This window comes from Terrapene carolina, unplaced genomic scaffold, assembly GCF_002925995.2.
Source record: "Terrapene carolina triunguis isolate 2854851 unplaced genomic scaffold, T_m_triunguis-2.0 Scaffold374, whole genome shotgun sequence".
Taxonomy (NCBI): Eukaryota; Metazoa; Chordata; order Testudines; family Emydidae; genus Terrapene; species Terrapene triunguis.
In genome coordinates this window covers 13,385,360-13,405,852 of record NW_020664725.1, presented here as the reverse complement: position 1 = coordinate 13,405,852, position 20,493 = coordinate 13,385,360, and the positions used below count along the sequence as shown (strand labels likewise).

At 45.1% G+C, this 20,493-nt stretch overlaps 2 protein-coding genes across 4 annotated transcripts; one reads left to right on the top strand and one right to left on the bottom strand.

The window, feature by feature from the left end:
* Window positions 1–8: 8 nt before the first annotated feature.
* Window positions 9–4,400, top strand: PIH1D2 (PIH1 domain containing 2). 3 transcript variants are annotated; one of them, XM_026657940.1, is made up of 6 exons: window positions 9–78; window positions 440–672; window positions 2,106–2,229; window positions 2,836–3,078; window positions 3,544–3,806; window positions 3,926–4,400. In XM_026657940.1, exons 2-6 carry the CDS (start codon window positions 487–489, stop codon window positions 4,058–4,060), a joined length of 951 nt encoding a protein of 316 aa, XP_026513725.1. In that variant the 5' UTR covers window positions 9–78; window positions 440–486; the 3' UTR covers window positions 4,061–4,400. The 3 variants fall into 3 exon arrangements, with proteins under 3 accessions (XP_026513725.1, XP_029768788.1, XP_024062945.2); XM_029912928.1 differs by lacking the exon at window positions 9–78 and having other exon boundaries at window positions 375–672; XM_024207177.2 differs by lacking the exon at window positions 9–78 and having other exon boundaries at window positions 592–672; window positions 2,144–2,229.
* Window positions 4,401–6,930: 2,530 nt separating this feature from the next.
* DLAT (dihydrolipoamide S-acetyltransferase) lies at window positions 6,931–17,463 on the bottom strand. Its single transcript, XM_026657927.1, has 14 exons — window positions 17,152–17,463; window positions 16,348–16,449; window positions 15,212–15,336; window positions 14,928–15,084; window positions 13,865–13,991; window positions 13,237–13,427; window positions 12,341–12,488; window positions 12,041–12,108; window positions 11,105–11,197; window positions 10,123–10,230; window positions 9,381–9,496; window positions 8,905–9,067; window positions 8,552–8,688; window positions 6,931–7,656 (listed from the first exon to the last, which is right to left on the bottom strand). The coding sequence occupies exons 1-14, from the start codon at window positions 17,392–17,394 to the stop codon at window positions 7,527–7,529; spliced, it is 1,908 nt and encodes a 635-aa protein (XP_026513712.1). The 5' UTR covers window positions 17,395–17,463; the 3' UTR covers window positions 6,931–7,526.
* Window positions 17,464–20,493: the final 3,030 nt, after the last annotated feature.

The following is a 20,493-nucleotide window of genomic DNA, read 5'->3' as shown; positions in this document are numbered from 1 at the left end:
TGTTACGACACTTCCGGGGGACTTCCGCGTCGGTTGCTATGGAAACGGCGTCGTGTACCCGGAGGCAGGATCTGTGTGGCGAGTGAAGGGGAGAGAGTAGGGGCGGTACGGGGGCGCTGGGGTGGGGCCAAGGGGGCAGCACGGGGCACTGGGGGGGGGGCCAAGGGGGCAGCACGGGGGTGCTGGAGGGGGGGCGGGGGGGGGGGCAGGGGGGCCGCGGGGGGGGATCTGGGGTGGGGGCAAAGAGGCCTCTAATGTGACTCTCAGATCCTAGGGGCAGGTGAAGGGGCTGGGAAGCGGTTGGCAGGTAGATCCCCCATCCTTTTTCTTGTGAATAGAACATATTTTGCCGGGAGTCGAGGATACAAACCCCATGGACCCTGTGAAGGGCACCTGTTCAAAGCAGATACTCCCCCTAATTCTCTTTTTTCTCTTATAGGCGTTAAGCGTAGGACCCGTGCTGCTTCCTGAGGGACATTTGTGCTAATGATGGCGGCTCCTGCTCACCCAGAGGACATGCTGACTCAAGTGACCCAACTCTGGAGTATGCTGGATGAGATGGCAGAAAGCACCCCTGAGAGCTACCACAGATTCATTCAGCAGCAGCTGGAGGATGCAAAGCAATATTGCGCTCCCCCTGAACCACATCTTTGCCTACAGACCCACATACTGGTACGCGGGGCAAGGGCTTATGCTATGAAAGAGCCATGAGTTTCCAGTAGGATCTCACCCGGCAATGGTAGTGCCTGGAAGATGCTTCCAGCTGCAAAAAGGCCCTAACCAGCCACTACTAGCTGAGCTGTGTCATGGGAGCCCTCACAGGCTATCTGAATACCCTTGGGAGTGGGTGAAGGTCCTTCTGAGCACCAGTGTTCACTGCTAGAGACCCAAGAGAACTGAGACACCAGTGAGGGATGGAATGAGGATATCATTCAGCCTAATGGCTCAATAAGGTTAAAAAAGGATTTGATTTTTGTGAGGGAAAAACAGCCTCTGCAGTGCCACTGGCTAGGATAAAAATAATAAAAGTTCTCATGCTTTGTGCTTCAGGGTGTGAGCCAGTGCTCCTTCCCAAAATACACTATCATGGAGGGCACAAAAAGGTGCATTGTGGAAGATTTTTATTTTCACAGAAGCATTGGGCAATAGCCATTGTCAGAGTCAGGTTACCCAACTGGTCTATATGCCTGTGGGAAAAGCACCATGTTTACATGGAACTGGAAAGAGCAGCAGATGCAGATATGAATTCTAGTGTTAAATGCAAAGCCATTCCTAATTAAACCAAGCAGTGTCCATGGAAAAAGTAAGGGCCTAGAGGACATCACGTATAATTCAGGAAGGCATACTTTGTGGGCTGAGGTTCATTAATAAACTGGAATGCATCCCATTGTGATAGAGCTGGATTCCTAGCTCTGAGATTCTGTCAGAATTGATGATCATAGCAGATCACTTAATGTAACATGGAAATCCAGGATATATTCTGCATCTAAGAGCACAGTAAACCTTGAGAGGGTGAACCCCATAACTTGAGCTGGATACTGGTACCTCTGGGCAGTGAATACAAGTCTTTAGAGAGGCAACTCTCCCCCCTTGTGCTATGGAAGTAGCCAGCTCCTAGACACTAGAAACCTGATTCTCCTCTCATACTGTTGCAGCAGTGTAACTCCATTGACCGCAGTGGAAGTACTCCCCGGTTATACTGGCACAACCATAGGTCACAGTCAGACTCTAAAGCAGTGCTGGTTTGTTGTTGAATGTCCTACATAGCACAGACTGTGACAAGACTCGTACTGTTGCTGTTTCTGGTAAAAAGGCCCCTTTGTGTCCCTAAAATCAATGTTCATAAACTGTATTTAAATCCTATCCTGCTCCTGGTGTACACCTCAGTGTATCTTTTCTTCAATATGAAAGCCCTGTGGGCAGAGACAAACGTAGCTCTTTACCGGTTTTCTATAAAGTTGAACAAAGAAGTTTATAGGTAGTTAAGGATTTGGAAGTGACCTATGATTTTACTCTGTTGTTAACCATTTGGTTCCACTGCACTTTTGGATATAAGGGGACCTAAACATTTGTGGTAATTAAGTGGTTTTGGGTTCTCTTTGCAGGATCCTAATGAAAAATCATTGTTCATTAACCTCTGCAGGTGGAAAAGGGTCCCAGCTCCTAAGTCACTTACTGATCCAATACCTCTAAGTGCTGGCCCACTAGAGGAGGTGTCCGATAAAGCAGGCAAGTACATAATGGATTCCAAAATACTCTTTGTACGTGCCACAGTTAGGACGCTTTCCTCTCATTTCTATAGTATTTTATTGGAAAGGCAAAGACATAACTTTGGTAAAGAGCAGCCCTTTTAGAATGCCATTGACTGGCATATAGCTCGCAACTTGAAGGTGGAGGAGGCATAGACTGAACCCTAAGTAAAATTGGTTGTTCCTTCTGAAAAAGCAGAACATCACACTAAATGCTTAAGTGACTTGCAGGATTGGGGCTTTAGCGCATGTACCAATCTTTAAACACACGAGTAGTCTCAGTTCCATTAAATGCAGGGAAATTACTTCCATGCTTAACTTTACACATGTACATAAGTGGTCTGCTGGATGGGAGTGGTATTTTCTACAGGTCAGTTTTCTGGAACCAGCTCCTCATAGGAAACCACAGATCAAGCCACTCCCTATTCATATTATTGATTCTTCAAAACATTCAATAATGAAAAGCATCAAAATTATTCTTAATATAGGTTACCCCACTGTAGCTATGGCAGATGGTGTATTCTATCCCCTATAAAACAGATTGTAGCAGTACAGCAATAATTTTTGACACTCATTGTTTTTCTAGAGATTTACTCCATCATAGATATTGCATATAATCCGACTATTCTTCAGCGAGAGGAGAACCAAGCAGAAATGGATCACTTGATCCGTCTGACATTTAAATACATTGAGGAGCATTACAACCTCTCTCTCTCCCACTCTTACCACATTGCAACATTCACACTCAAAGGAAGCCTGAAAAGGATGAAACAGAGTCTGGGAGGAGGGCCACTACCAGCTCCACTTTTCAACAAGAACATGAGGAATGGTACGTACACTTTTTAAATTACTGTCAAGAAATGGTGTAATGGAAATGGGAAAGGTCCTGTTCATGTGAGGGGTGGCCTACAATGTTACTTTCCATCTCCATGAAATCTAAAGAATATTGAAACTGACTTGTACCCTGTTCCTGCAAGATGCTCAGCATCTCGCAGGCTTGGGCCCAGTAGAATCAGGCCTTTGTGGTGTCACTGTAAGGTACAGAACACTGGAAACTAGAGTTTCAATCTTGTACCTACTTACAAATAAAATTGGAAATGAGGAATGAAGATGGAAAGAGCTCCATGAAATTAGTATACAAGCTTTAGCAGCTGAGTTCATAATCACAAAGCTGAGACTTAAGTTTTGGCACATTTTGCCAACTGGTATAAATCCATCAGTTAAATCTGCAGCTAAACTATTTCTAAGAAGATATTTTAGTAACTACCTGTGTGACTAATATTTTTTCTGGAAGAACTGACACTGGACCAGATGAAGCACAACCTCAGAGAGGAGGATCGCAATAATGCTACACTGCTGCTGAACAAGGATGTTACACAGTCTAAAGTGCATCTGATAGAAGAGATTGCCAGTATGGAGCTGCCAGAGGAGCCAATCACACCTGCCTATGAACTGACCTTTGCAAAGGATGCAAATGGGAAACCTCTAAAGATTGAACTGAAAGTTGAATTGCCTAAAGTTAGTTCCGTTTCTGAATGTGAACTGAGCATTTCAAGGGTAAGTTTTGCAGGAATGAAAACCTGTGTTTTCTCTCTGCTGAACCCAAACAGGCTTAGAAAGCCACTTAAACTAACATATATACTTGCTCACGGAGTATTTTAATTTGCCTGTTTTAGGATGATGTAATCGTTGAAGTCCCTGAAAAATACAGATTACAGCTGGATTTGCCAGAATTGGTCGATGAAGAAGCAACTACAGCAACATTTAACAAAGGGAAAGGTGTGTTGCTTATCATAATGCCAATTTCCTAAAGAAAATGTTAGGGACAGCAGGTTCTCACAGAGTTAGTGGGTATGTGTCACTCTTAAAGATTAAAAGGAAGGTTTATGGTAAAGATCTTACCAATATGTAGAAATCAGTATCACTGTGTTATTCTAAGTATCTGTTTTGCTGTCTGTGCACACACAATTTCTTTTAGAGAACAGAGGGTGATGAAGTTTACATAGAGAGGAAGTGTACAGTATATAGAGTAGGAAGGAATTCTTAATACAAGTTGTAAACATTTAAGGGTTACTTAGATCATTTTATCTCTAACACGAGTCTACATTATAAACTTTACTACCATGTCCAGTTTGTCAATCAGTAGACCAATAAAGGGTGATAAACTCTGAAGAAATTGTGTTTTCCTTTCTGGTTTTACTCTGCTGAAAAACCTCTTATTCGGTGTTAGCAAACTGTTTCTTTTTAAATAGAGGATTTAATTCTGGTGAAAGATGGTGACATTGATGATGCATGACATGTAACAGTGAAAGCTCTCCCACAACCTGGCTTCTTTTTCAAATAGATCTGCAGGGGTTACCTTTAAAAGGTGAGGTGAGCAGTTTCCAAAGCCAATTCAGTCACTGGCTCTTCTGCTGATACTACTGAGGGCAGCTGTGCACTAAGAGTTGGCCTTAACCCACCAATGCAATGGTATTGCAATCTCAGCAGAACTAGGCAACATAACAATAGTGCTCTAGAACTAGTCTGCCAATTCAAAGACTATTTACATAATGAATATTAAAGCTCAAGAACCCTATGAATGAAGCTATCTACCAAATATAAACACTTCCCAAGTGCTATGTGTCTGTGGTGCCAGGTAGCATTCTTGAAAAACAAGCAAATGCAGATGAGATAACATTAAAAATGAGTACTTCAGAGGTTGGAAAAGGTAGGCCAGGAGTCAAGTTGTCTTACAAAGGCAATAATGATCATATTCTTTCGAATATGAAATTACTTTTCAGACTGGAAGTGAGGAAATAAAGCATCAATTTCATGATGCCTTTTTGGTAAGTAATTTGATATCACAATGTACTCACCACTTTTATGCCAGGCTGTACCCACTTTAGCTTTACATTACTCTCCTCCATTACAGCATATAACAATATGACAGAGGAATATCCATGTTTTAAAATAGATCAGAAATTAGAACAGACAGGTTAGAAATGTATAATTGTATTTTACATTGCAGGGAGCGATAGCTCAGTGGTTTGAGCATTGGCCTGCTAAACCCAGGGTTGTGAGTTCAATCCTTGAGGGGGCCACTTAGGGATCTGGGGCAAAATCAGTACTTGGTCCTGCTAGTGAAGGCAGGGGGCTGGACTCGATGACCTTTCAAGGTCCCTTCCAGTTCTAGGAGATAGGATATCTCCATATATTATTATTTAATTTTAACAGACTAATTTACTCATGAGCCACAATTCTTAGTTTTCCTCCTTTTTTCTTCTGAAACAGTCACAAGGATTGCATCTAAAGACTGCCTTTCTATAGTTATAGGTCAGACTGAAAAGTGTTCATGTACATGAGCTGCCCTAGTTGGAGTGTATAGCATGCAACAGGGCACTGCAACACACAGCCCAATACATACAAAGGATCATTCTGCTGTTTTGCAACCTGTTCCCCAGTCAGGCTCTCAATAGGACAGTGGTCCTTTGGCACAAGATAGTTCCTGTTTTGATTAATTTTCAGGTTATTATGGGGATGGGATAACAAGAGTGTCCAGGATTTCCTTAACCAGAATTCTAAGTACACAGTGGAGTCAGAAACGTAGATCATCCAAGTCCAGTGCTGCATGACGGTGGCTTAACAAAGATGTTACTGAACCACTTATGGCTGGAAATCTTAAGGTTAATAGGGTAAGTTGCATTTGCCCAACCAAACGGGCTGACAACTTGGATAGACTGTGCACTAGCAGTGAGGTGAGCAGCACCCACTACTACACAGAAAAAGCACTGGGACAATTTTTATTTGTCTAACAATTCCAAAGATTTAATAGAACACATGGACTCACTAGAGAATCTGGAACTGAGAGAATTAGAACATTTTTAAACTTAAGTGCAACAACTTTTCTTCTTACCCAACCATCAAAGTTAGGCATAACTGCAACCAACCAAGTAAAACGTTAAATAGTTCTCACAAAAATATTTCATCTCCACAGTATATTTTTTCAGTATTACCTTTAGTGGATTGTGTAGCACAACTTTACAAGAGACAATACTTAATGCAACGTATAGGGTACAGAATAAGTTTCTATATAGAATTTATTTAACCTTTTGTTCCTACCAAGCTCTCCTGGTTACTGATCAACTACATGATCCTTCTTAAGTTAACATTTCCCTTTGGAAAGTGGAATATTGGGAGTGGCCACCAATGTATCCCCCCACTGTAGGACACAATTATTAGTGTATTTGGGTACAAGTCCAATAGAAAACCATTTAAAGCATTTTACATACATTATATACATGGGACAGCAAAGACATTTCATCTAAGAATTGTGATATCAATGACCTCAACTCATGTCAGAGATTCCTATGTCAAGAATGTCTGAAAAATCAATTTTCAAGCATCCAAGTCATCACAGAAATGATTTCCAGGGATGGAATTCCAATGGCCAAATTACACATGCTAATAATGGGTATCAACACACATAGCAAGAAAGTCTCCTGACTGTTCTGCAGAACATTTCCATTACAATAGGGTGTATTGTTAACATTGCAAGAGGGAAAGCAGCCATTTAAGATAATTTCATACAAAAATACACACACGTGAAAATTCACAAAGATGGGGCACGTTCTCTGTGGCATTTAGAAGAGATTTGATTTATTGTTTTGATAGCCTGATTAGTGTAACTTCTCTCTTGCCCTTTTTTTTTTAAAGTCCTCTAAAAGAGATCACTTAGCTGTGAAAATCTAAGCTAGTGTTGAATTTCAAAGAGGAAGTGGAATGTGAACCCTTTGTCCTATGAAAAAATATTCCTCCTCTCAATGTGTGCCTGTCACTCTCACTAATACTAGCAGGAGAACAGACCACTTAGGGTTCACCTTTTAAAAAACAAAAAAAAAAAAAACAAAAAACAGCCTTACAAATTCTTTTGCACAGATGTTTACAATCTGGTTCTCTTATTTCTGAGAACACAAGAGATTATATATCTGTGTATGCTCCCCCTCCCCCCCCAATTCAGGAGTGCTCACATGATTTTAAATCCAAAACACCTGACTTTTTTTTTTTGAGAAACATTGGCAAATTCATTAACTGTATAAAATACAGTATAACTGTATATTGCTCTGTAAAGCCTTCTGCAAACTATTTATCTGTACAGACTGGTAAAAATTACCAGTTAATATACATATTTAAAATAAAAAAGGAAAATTTGTTTAATAGAGTCTAATCACTGAAATATAAATAGCTTGATTAGAACAGAACAATGTGACCTAGGAAAGTCTTCGTTCTTTGGTTCGATTATAGCAGCATGGTTGTTGGCCTTTCAAGGAACTTTTTGAACTCAGCAAGCCACTGGGCTCCAACTGCTCCATCCACAACTCGGTGGTCACAACTAAGAGTAACTGACATCATGCTGGCCACATCAAACCTGGGAAGAGAAACAAAATCCCATATTTAGCACTCTGCAAGTTGGATAGCAGAGATTTGTCAGCCAGTGATATTCACACACCACCCAGAACTTTTATAAAAGATAAACACCAAAGGGTGTTAGTCTTGTAGTACTCAGATCTACATTTATATCTCCACAAATGCTTATGATGAAGATCTACATGATAGAGTAGATCATATCCTTCATTTTCTGAAATTAGGTGATCCCTTTGGAACATGCAGTTCTATTTAATAAAATGCAAATACATTCGTGATAAAACTTCACTCCACCTCCATGCTAAGTCACACTCGAGGCCTGTCTACCTCAGGGTGATTTTTCAGGCAGTAAGATTGCCTTTTATCTATACAATGCACCATTCATTTGCTCACCGGATTCAAAAGTCTGCACTGTGCCAGTCAAAATTTACCAACAAAATATGGTCCCATGAGAAAGGCACTAATCTAGGATTTAGGAGACAAAGGTTCAATTCCTTCCTCTGCCACACAATTCCTGTGCGACCTTGAGCAAATTATTTACTCTCTGTGCCTCAGGCCCCCATCTTACAGATGAGGATAATAGGACTTCCCTATCTCACAGGGGCATTGTGTGGGGAAATACATTAACGATTGTGAGATGGTTGGATAATATGGCAATGGGAGCCACATAAGTACCTAACATAGCTAAACTGAAAACAGATTGATAAGATTTGCCTATACAATTTATTTAAAATTATGATGTATCAAAAGCAGCTCATGAAGCGCAACAGTTGCACTGTGCAATATGCAAAATAGTGATCATTTGATGGGGAAATGAGAATACTAGCCATTATTCTAAAGTAAATGTCACCTGTTTGAAGAGTTAACTGAATCTGGATAATGCTCTATTTAATACTTACCCCTTCTCATTATTTGCTGGCACCAGCCTGTTCTCTGAAGTACCAACTGCCAGAATACATGCCTGAGGTGGATTGATTATGGCAGAGAAATTCTTAATCCCATACATTCCTAAATTGGAAACCGTAAAAGTGCCTCCCTACAGGAAATAAACACGCAGATTAATATATGGAACTTCCCAAAAGTCACTTCACACAGCATGTTAATTAACATGGCTAAATTAGATCATTGACTTGAAAGTTCCTGTTCTGAAGCAGTCATTTGACTGATATGTCATGAAATTGTTGAATTTTTTTTTTTTTTAAGTTGGGGACAATCACAGCTGCAGTAATTACTAACACACCAAGCGCCTCACCTGGAATTCGTGGGGCTGAAGTTTACCTTCCCGTGCTTTGGCTGCCAAAGAGGCAACATCTTTACTAATGGAAGCCAGTCCCTTTATGTGCGCATTGAACACGATGGGAGTTATAAGCCCCGCAGGAGTACTCACTGCAATGCTAACATCCACTACATGATTTCTGTAAGACACAAGGGAGACACAACCCAGATTACTTGAGCAGGACACAAAGATTTTTTTGAAAGCATTAAAGCCACCTTGTATAAACAAGTAGTTACTGTCAAGTCCATTAAATCTAGTGCCCAGGCCTCACTCACAAAGGCACTTGAAGAAAAGTATATGAAGTATTGAGAATCCCTTGAGTTTTACACTGCAACTGCTCCCATTCCTCCAGCCTTTATGAGATCCTGCCAAAAGCGTGGGAGAATTGCTCCATTTTGCTATTAACACCATACTGAATAAAGTTACTAGCTACATTTGGACCATATACTTACTGCCTGATAACAGTGTCCAACCATGAGGAATTGGCTTCAGGCACCTTCACACATGCCAGAGCTGAAGCTTTAATGATGAAATCATTGACAGAAAGTTTAACGTTCTCTGACACCTCCTGTAAAGAGAAGACAGAAGTTTGAAACGTCAGTGATTTACTCACTCCTTATAGTCACCACAAAAACGGAATTAGTTTGCATAAACACGAGACTACACGGCCTGTTTACACTTACTGCGTGACCCTATCACAGTCAATCTGGCACATCTCTAAGAGGAAACAACATCTGAAAGCGTCTTAAGCCCATTTAACATTTGCGTCTCCCCCCTTGTAGTCTGAGAAGCAGCATTCAGTTTTGGGATATGTGTTATCTTCATTTCTCGAAAAGAAAAAACTCGGCTCAGAAGCAGCATCTTGTTTACGGTTTGATCCTGCTCTTTATCCTATTTTCTAGCTGAGGCAACAATAGTAAAAGAAAGCTGTGCAGGTTGTCTAGGATTCAATGTGATCTGGTTGGGGAACTCTGAGCACACAATGGGCAGTGTTTGGATGAATAAGACTTCTCCACACTCTGTCACAAGAGGGTCAAGACCTGAATAGCAGGAGGCAGCAAACTTTGGATGCGAAGGAACCCGTTCTTCCCAAGTGCAGCTGGCTCAACACTGAAGAACAGACGCAGGAGGCTCACCATACTGGTTATCTCCCTGTCCGCTCAGACCCACACCACAACCCTTCAGGAGTGTTACCTTATTAAGTTCTTTCCTGAGCTCCAGTATTTCTCCCACATTTATATCAATAGATAGATAGTAGTGAGGTATTGTTTGTTTAGACTGCATCAAACGCTGAGCAATGACCTGAAGGGAAACAGAGCAGGTCATTAAAACACAACACACTTTGCAAAATGGGTTTCCATCCAAGTTAAAAGTAGGGCTGACAATGCACGCCACTGTCTTCGATGCACACATTATAGCACAATTGGGTTTGGTCCAAGTGTCTTTGGAGTTGCTACATAAAGACCACTGAGCAGCAGACAATAGCCAAAAGTCCAATATAAGGATTTTGCATTTTTAAAACAGCTAGAATTTATACCCCTACTCTCCTTGTGTTCTCCTAGGCTTTTGCTGGATGGAGCAGAGAGATGAACAGATGGGCTGGGACAGAGGAAAACTTTGTTATGGTGATTTGGGAAGCATCTTAGTTTTGGGGACATTGGTCCTAACTGTTATGGAGACATGTCACCCTACTATAAATCACTAATAGCAGTAAAAATGAGAGTGGGATTTTGCTTCAACTTTCATTTCTCGAGATGTGGGTGGATCTCACCCTAGTCCCTTTTTTGGGGTACATCAACCACCATGACATGATTTGGCACAATTGGCCGTCTCTGCTCGAGGTGCAAACTGGGATAGAAGGGTTGCTGCAGACTAGGGCTGAGGTGCATTGACAAAGCTGTGGACAGGGAGAGACCTCGCAGGTCAGAATGGAGGTGCATCAGCAAAGCTGCATGGGGGAAGCTTGCTCAACACCTGCCAGTTCTATGCCTTGCTCAAGCCAGCGCTATTAAATCACTTCTTCCACCAGGTTCCCTACCCTTCAGCATCCAATTGGCCCTCCAGGTTAAAAGCGACCTTAGTCAACAGTGGTTAAATGTTTAATGTTTCTGGAAAGATTCCTATGTGTAAATACAATCTCCTCTTTAAAGGGAGAGAAAGAAGGAAAACCTCTTACCCTCCGAACATTACTGATGGGGATATCTGTGAAGACGCCTGAAGGAGGTGGTGCTGCTGTTGGAGCTGCAGGTGCAACAGGAGCTGCCTGGGCCTATATGCAAAGAGAGACACAGACAGACATTGTTCAGATGTGAGCTGGGGTTTGTAAGAAACTAGAAATCAGCATTACGGAGACAAGCTTTGGGATAACTCCTGTGAATAAGGCTGTGGTGGAAAACAGATGGCTGAAACATGGCTACTCTCCCCGTTTCCAGGTCACCTTCTTTAATAAGCAGAAGGCACTCCCCTCCTATAGCTTCCTACCCTAATGCATTTTAAGTGATTCACAAACCCAAATGTTAAGGCCTTAATAATGATGTGGTGTTTGTGGGTATATGAAACATATGGTATTGATATCTGTAGCTACTATATTCTAATTAAGGACTGGTAATAAATATTAGTGATAGGTACCAGCCTATAAGGTTACAGCTACAAAGCAGAACTCCATCAGACAATGATTGGAAAGTAAGGATGACTGCAGGAGACTTTCAGTTTTTAATATTGGACTTCCTTTGATTTTCCCCTCCTAAGCTGCATTCCTCCAGGCTCCGCCACTCCATCAGCTGTTCTGTTACTATGGTAATGGGGACCATATAAACACCTGGAGAGGCAGGATGTGCTTCTGCAGCAAAATTCCAAAGTGACAAATTAAAAAAGGAGAACATCTTGTCTCACGTTTCTGAAGTCCTACACATGCTGACTCCCCAACACTTTCAGATACAACATTCCACACTGTCCAATCACCAGCACAACTGTCAGTCTTCAGAACGCCCGTACTTCACCTGCTGGTTGCAGTCTTCAGCTGCTTCCAAAGAACAGCAGGTAGCTCTACACTTCTGTCATAACAACTACTAATGCGGTAGTACAAGATCTCAGAGATTTCAGTCCTACTCACAGGGACAACCTTTGGAGGCACAAATGACTCAATATCTTTCTTCGTGATTCTGCCATCTGGTCCAGTACCTGGTGGAGGGACACGTGAAATGTAAGATGATTTCACGCAATGCCATATTGGGAAAATGCAAGTTAAAATGAAACCCACTCCCTTTCTAACCCAGTCACTTAGCACAGCAATTGGACATTCGGCTGTAATCCATGACTGGAAAACATTTTCGATGGACTGCGAGGGAATGGACAGCTCAGCACATATCTAAGGGCAACAGAGACTTGGATAAGAACGGAAATGGCAACTCACCTTTCACCTGCACAATGTCAATTCCTCTTTCTGCTGCCAATTTCTTCGCCAGGGGGCTAATTATTACCCTTCCTTTATGTGGGGGAGCCCCAGGTGATGTGACTGCTGGAGCTGAAGGGGCAGTGGGCTGGGGAGGAGGAACTGCTGCCTTAAGAGAATGGGTTAGACACAGTCATTAGCTGCACAGACATTCAGCTAAAGTCTTAAAGTTTCACTTAATAAGTATGAGGAGATTTAACATGCAAAGAGAATATGGGCATCTGGTTACCAGAAACCAACTAGAGAATGTTCACAGATCAGCAACAAAAGTGATCAGGGGCTGATTTAGGAGATTAAGGAAGAGAATGAGAGCTAAATCAGCAGAACTGTGGCTAGAGTGAGGATCAGAGGTGGGCAACATAATACTACAGGTATGGGGGAGAAGAATTATTTAGGAAGGTACAGAGAAATAGATGACATTATTTAGTCTATCAGAATGACTTTCTGGGAGAGCGACTGATTAGGTTGTGGAATCATCTCCCAGAGGAAGGGGCAGTAAGTGACTTGTATCCCCATCATTTCATAGATTCATAGATGCTAGGACTGGAAGGGACCTCGAGAGGTCATCGAGTCCAGTCCCCTGCCCTCATGGCAGGACTATTTGGGGCATTTAAAACTAGAACGGTCAGCGGCCTGAATTACAGACATAGGGAACAACCTCCATCAGTTCCCAGAGGATAGACTAGCTTGTGCTAACAGGTTGTATCCATCTCACATTATCCTTCCACTCATGAAACCACAAACACATTATTGGAGTTCAAGCTTCACAAGATCCAAACCAGCAGGATTATTCAGGTCAGATTAGCAACTGTTAATGGTCCCCCCCACTTCTCTTCCCCATCAGAGATAGTCTTTACCGGAGGGGGAGGACTGGGTAGTGGTGCTTGTGGTTTGATGTCAGCTACTCCGGTCTCCCTGTAGTCAGCAAATGCTGGAATATCAGACTCCTTCTCCACAATGATACAGAGTGGGGTTCCTAATGGCACATCCCTTGTTCCTTCAGACACCATAATTTTTGCCAGGTAACCTTCTTCCTGCACTTCAAAGCCTTAAAAGAAAATGACTGATGAATGCTGGGGAAGATCAAATAACCAGAAGGTTGGCATTGATGTCTCACAATCTCAACACACTGGCACAATGAAGAGTTCTTCTAGATGATGCTTTCAGTCTCCCCTCAGTAACTAAATCCCTGCCACTTTTTAACAGATCTTTAAAACAACACTGAATGGGGAGAAGTCTCCACATACCGCAGGTCTAACGCAACAGGGCTGATGCAAAGCTGGGAGCTGCTATTAGCAGCTCCATCACCTAGAACTACAAGAGGACAGGAAATAGCTTTAAATTGCTTCTTTTACATTGCACCAAGGCCTACTGCTCTTTGCAGCTGGAAGAGAAGAGGCTGGTTTGAAGCTCTACTGTGGATCACTCTCTCTCCAGAGGTTATAGAACAATCTATGGTCCCTCTCAGGGTTAGAGATTTCTCACCTATCGTGGCTTTGTCCGTTTCAATTTCTGCCAGTAAGTCTCCTTCACTGAGTTTCTCACCAACCTTCTTCTCCCACCTCTGAACCGTGCCCATTGTCATCGTAGGCGAGAGAGCAGGGAGAAGAACCTATGGAGTCAAAAGAATGGAAGCGTATCATAACAGATAACTGAAAGCCAACAGGAACAGGAGCATGACTTCAAACTCCAACAAGCGTGTTACCCTTGAGAATGAGCCAGCACCAATATGTTCCTGGGCCTGCCTAACCCAACGGAGCAGGGTGCGATGTTGCTGCTGCCAGATCTCTGGTTTAGCTTCTTTAAACAAGACTTAAATTAAGGAAGAAAATTGAGAGGCAACAACTGAGGGATTTTCCTGTTGGGATTCTGCTTTGCCTGTTTAGTGCTAGTAAATAATCATCACCTAGCACGTATAGAACACTTTTTACCTGTAGAGCCCAAGTGATGGGGAAATTGAGACACAGATAAGTGGAGTGCCTTGTCTGAGGTCACACAGCAAGTCAGTGGCAGAAATAGAAATAAAACTCCCAATTCCCAGAACAGGTGAGGTTCCCCCAACTCCATTTGGAATCTGACTCCTTAACACAATGCTATGAAAAACGAAAGGGTGGATGGGAAGAGCTATGCTGGGAGTGACATACCCTGGCCCTCAGAGCAGTCAGGTACTACAGTGATAGGCACTTTAGATATGCATGAAATAATAATGATGTGTACAATTTTGCAAGACCAAAGGGGCCATACAAGTACTTAAGATAAAGAAACATAGGATACTGTAGTAGTACTAGGCAGTCACAGAGATACCTCAGCATCTAACCACATTAGAACTAACCATGCACAACTGTTTTCAAAGCTTAACTGATTGGGGTCCCCCCCCTCCGAAGCCCATTTTAAATCTGTAAGATAGATCGACTGACACACTCCTGCAGCGAGAGCTAATAAGGCCCATGGTTTGTATCTACATCACAGTGCCCAGGAGTTAATAGTGTTAGACAGACAGAAGACAGACACTGAAGAATAATTCACTGAGGGTATGTACATGCCCTACCTGCATGTGAGGAGGGTAGGAGCTGCCTGGAGCCTGCACAGAGGGCTGAGCTGGTGGTGGGGGAGCTGCCGCTGAAGGGGGAGGCACTGAGGCTGCTGGAGCAGCAGATGCTGCAGAATCCAAGGTAAAATTCTTAAAGGCATCAATAAACTCAGGCCTAGAAGAGGAGCGAAAGGAGCCATGAAGACAACATGGAAGATAACATGCCTAATGCTTCATCCAGGGCACCCAAACCGCCAGGTTCCCAAGACAGCACTCTACTGAGATGTGATCGATTTACTTACTTTTCAACTGTGATACATATTACAGACCCAATGGGAACATCCCTCGTCCCTTCTGCCACCAGGATCTTGGCCAAGTAACATTCTTCCAGACTCTCAAACCCCACAGTCGCTTTGTCTGTTTCCACCTTTGCAAACAGAGAACGATCTTGTTATGGGGACACAGACACAGACACACAAAGAAGGCTTCACATCAGCTCAGAATCCTCTAGTCTGATGTTTGTGGGTGAAGCTCCCTGGCATATAAAGCCATGGTGAGAATCATCTCAGCTGACAGCAGCAACTTGGCTGAAAGGGAAGAGAGACTGTAGAACAAATGAGGTTCAATCCCTCTCACAAGTAGCTAAGAAACAGCAGGCAACTCTGAGGGGTAGTGGGGTTGTGGCTGTTTTTAATCACTTCAATAAAGTGGCTTCAAAAGATTAATATTAATTTTTATTATCTGTATTTCACAGTACCTAGGAGCCCCAAACATTGATCAGGACACCGCTGTGCTAGGTGCTGTACACACACAAAACACAAAGAGGGTCCCTGCCCCAGATAACTTACAATCTAAGCATGAGAGGGACCAAATGGATAGACAGACTGACAGAGAAGTACAAGGAAACAATGACACAATATATCCGCATGACAGGCTGTGGTCTCAGCCCACCAGCAGCCTATCTGTGGTCAAATTTTATGTAGCCCTCACAGCAAATGAGAATTTTAAGAAGAAATCTGAAGGCAGAAAATGAGTTAGTTTTGTGGATGTTTATGGGGAGCTTCTCCAAAGCCTGAGGGGCAGCACAGGAGAAAGTACAAAGGTGCTTGTTTGAAAATTTAACAAGTGGGTAATGGAAGCTGGCATTATGGGCTGATCAGAGGCAGGAGTCAACCTTCCAATGCTGAATCAGAGATAATGGCTAAGGGTGAGGAAAGAACATTTATGCCCGTTTGGGGTGACTTGTAACAAAATCCAGGGCATGCACTTAGTACGGGGACAATTTTAGAGACTATAGCCTGCCTCGTCCTCTGGTTATGGTGCAGCTTCCCACCCCACCAGAAAATGAGAGGCCCAAGGGGAGGCCCCCCCAGAAGAACTGGCCCTTGGTACCCCATAACTGGGGTCATCCTGGTTAGGGGCAACCTCTCCACAGTACCTCTGCAATCAGATCTCCCTCGCTGATCTTCTCCCCTTCCTTCTTCTCCCACCGAGCGATAGTCCCCATCTGCATTGTAGGGGAAAGAGCCGGCAAAGGCACCTGCAAAAGAACAACCCAGCCATAGCGCAAGGGACCCTAGAACACCTTCCACCAAGAGAGGCGAGAGGCCAGTCAATGCGCTTGAATCCAGAAACAGTCAAGGTGTCAACAATAAAACGGCCATAAGGCTCGTGCAATAATAGTCTCACGTTTATTCAGAGCCCTTCGTCCCAAGGTGCTTCGTGACTCAGACTGACTCCGGGGGAACTGCTCGCCCGCTTGAGCTCTAAAGGGCAGCTACCGACTGGCGCACACTGGAGCGGGTGGGGAAGGGGCACGGAGACAAGGGCAAATCCCAGCTCGGCAGCAGATGACCGGGCTATCGGCCAGTGGGCTCTAGGGGTGGCCGGGGTCACAGCCTGCGGGTTCGGGGGCCTAGGAACGGGAGAAGGGCCCGGCCAGCGAGTCTGAGAGAGGGGGGGCTGGGCTGGGGCTGTTTCCATCTCACGGGGGCTTTGCAGGGGGGTCCCCCATCCTGCCCCCCCCCGCGGCTGTGGGGTCGGGTGGGCACGGTCCCAGGGAGCTGGGGAAGAGAAAGGGGGTGACCCTGCGGCTCGGGCGGCTCCGGCTGGGGGCGGCACCCGCAGCCCCCGGCTCTGGGGGTCAGGGTCCCGGGTGGGGGGGGGTGTCCGGGTGCCCCGGCCAGGCGGGCCCCGCTCATGGGGCACCAGGGCCGGTTCCTCGCGCCCCCGGGCCCCTCACCTTCTGGTGCGGCGGGAGGCTGCACCACCGCCGGGGGACGAGGCGGGGCCAGGGCTCCCTCAGCAACAGCAGCCGCCCCGCGGGCCGGGGGCCCGGGCCGCTCCGGCCCGGCGGGGGCTGCGCGGCCCCCAGGCTCCCTCCACTCAGGGCGCGGGCCCCCCGGGCCGGGCTCGCGCCCGCCGCGCCGGGCACTCGCCGCGGGGCCGCGCACGGGGCGAGCCGCCGCGCGAACACGCGCCACATGCTGCTGTGAAGCCGGGCCCCGCCAGCGGCTCCGGCAATGACCTCGCTCCCCTCCGGACTGCGGGCGCCCACCGCGCTTTACGGCAGCAGCGGCTGCGACAGTGTCGCGAAGAGCCACAAAGCAGAGTGGGAAGCGGGGGGGGCGGGACAGCAGCCGGAGCGAGGGGCTGGCTGGGAGGACAGCGCCCAGGAGACAGGGCGAGAGATCTGGGTGCGAGGAGGTCTGGGGGTGGACATGGGAGCAAGGTGGGGGAGAAGGGGTCCTTAGGGGTAGGGTGGGGATTGATGGGGGAGTAGGGGAGGTCTGGGGGCAGGGTGGGGATGGATGGGGGAACAGAGGGACCTGGGGGCAGGATGGGGGAGCAGGAGTCCCTAGGGGTAGGGTGGGGACTGATGGGGGAGTAGGGGAGGTCTGGGGGCAGGAGGGGAACAGGGGAGGTCTGGAGGCAGGGTGGGGATGGATGGGGGACCTGGGGACAGGATGGGGGAGCAGGGGTCCCTAGGGGTAGGGTGGGGATGGATGGGAAGCAGGGGAGGTCCGGGGGCAGGTTGGGGAGTGGATGGGGAACCACTGGGTCTGTGGAGCATGGGAGTCTGGGGTTGTATTATAGGGGAGTGGGGACATTAGGTGCAGATTGGGGGAGTAATTGGCTAGAGGAGAGTAGGGGGATAGGGTGCGTGGGATAGGAGAACAAAGGATTGGATGGTGGGATTAGGGGCAGGGAGGAATCACAGGGACTTGGGGGTCTCTAGCCCCACACCCTCTTCTGTGCTATTCACTCCCATACCTGTTAGAGGCCCTGGTGCCGAGATGGGCACTGGGGAAGTGGAAGGTTAAACACAGGCAGGTAAATACCGAACCCAGATTACGTTCAGTGCATCCTCCTGCAGCTGTCACCCTAGCGCCTCGAAGTTGCCGTTGTGCTGTCCCTCGGGGGAATGGAACTCCCTTTATGATGGCACATAGGCAGATGTTGTCATTCTTGTATGAATCGATGAAGGGAAAATGCCACACTGATTTAAACTCATGCAGACCCACGGAACGCCCTAGGTGGGAGGGAGTTACGTAGTACAAAAGCTGGGCCTTGTCATCACCTTCCAAGTGAGGCATGAGGCTGTTCCCCAGCTGGGAAAATAGGCTTTAGAGCACAGCCAAACCTGTATGTCAATTCTGGTTAGGCCCACAGCCGCAGGCCCCTCAACCCCAGAAATAGTGCCAGGTTTGAGTCTCCCATAACATACATCTGTGTCCCAGAATTAATTGAGCTATAGGCCCCAATTTCTGCATCTGAACTCCCAAGATCATACAGAGCATGATTGACTTCAGTGGGGCTCACACACAGGTTTCAGCATCAGGGTCTTAATTTGTCTTGTTCAGGGTGTATCTTTGCCTCAGTTTCCCCATCAGTAAAATGTTCCAACCCATCAGCTATCCTTAGCAATACTGACATTTCCCCACGAGGATTGAGAGGCTTCATTAATATCTATAAAGTGCTTTGAAATCCTTGGTTGGCAGGTACTATATATATGCAAAGTATTCTTGTCCTTATCACTACTGCTTCAGGGTTTTTAAATGATTTAGCAAGAGCTGTTTTCAGCACACAGGACTTGCCTCTACTGTGCCATCACCATCAGCAAACCCAGCCACTGCACCTGAATGCATAAACATGAGAGTCTGTGGCTGCAGTGATATTTGCTCGTAAATCTGAGTTAACTGAGCCCAAAAGCTATTGCATTTCATTTTAAATTGTATGAGCAGTATGGTCTGGGTCAGGGGTTAGTTGTAGTTTTAAAATATCTCAAAAGCTCACTTGTATTTAAAAATAAATACAAATCTTGCAAGCAGTTGACCAGCCCAGAACTGTTTGCTGTTTAATGTGCATGGATCCAAATCTTCTTTTCAAAGTGAGGTTCAGTCTCTGAGCTTTCCTGCTGTCTTTGAAGATTTTAGAAGCCAAATGGAACAGTCCCTTTACTCAGTTCCAGTGCAAGATGGTGTCCTCTGCTGTGTATTCTGTTCCTACTACCTAGCCAACACACCCATACACATGAGCATTGCATGCCTGTCAACGTATTAGAAGCTTCAGTTCAAAGGAACCTCCCTCCCCACCCAAATGGATTGATCAGACTCCATTTGCAAACTACAGTTTATTGAGATGATTTTTTCTTGGTCCACAAATCCAAAGTACATCCAGTCAGATATATACAGCTCTTAGATGTACAGATAAACCTCACTTCTCACTCTGTTGGAGGACCTGGAGATTGAGAGTAACTGTCCTTTTAAAAAGTGATGAATGCAAACTTTAGAGTTTCTAGGAAAATATAACTTTACATATAGCATGTGTGTTAAATAATCAAGTTACAATTATAAGGAAACCAGAAAGTAGCTTTGAAGAAAGTAGGGCAGAAATAAACATTTATAGAATCAAAGGAAAACATTTAAACCAAGTCCAAGGCCGGATTCTGATCCCATATGCCCTGCTCTAAATCAGGAGTAAATCCATTTAAGCCAATGGTGTTAGACTAGAGTAAAACTGGTATAAGTGAAAGGAGAATCTGGCCCCGTTTGTACCTACTCTTTTCCAGGATTGTCTTGTCCCTCTTTATTTTGTGAATAACTTTCCCTGACCTAACCCATACTCCTTTCTGCTCATTCATACAATGACAGGAAGTCAAGAGAAAACTGCCATGTCATTGCAGGAACAAAGCTGAACCTGAGTTGTGCATGTGTTAGAGCCTAGGGGAGCAATCCTGGGAGGAGAACAAGGCATGGCCATGGCCTTCAATTTTAATGTTAGAAGTACTAATAGTTCTGTCCTCAGGCTCTCTCACACAAGTCCCAGTGATTTCTGTGGGAGTTGGATGTGCGTATCCGAGGGCAGAGTGCTGCCAATACTTTTCAAGGGTTTGAACTCAGTACAGTAATTATCACAGAGGGAACCAGGTTTCTGTTCTAGTTTGTATGTGGTTTTAGCACTGATGAAGGGTGCTTGGCTGATAGTGCTACAGAATGAAATCTTTATCCCCAGAATACGCACGGGCAGTGGCAATGCAAGTTTCCTTCTCTGTGCCTCCTCCAAATGTACTTCGCTCCGGCCC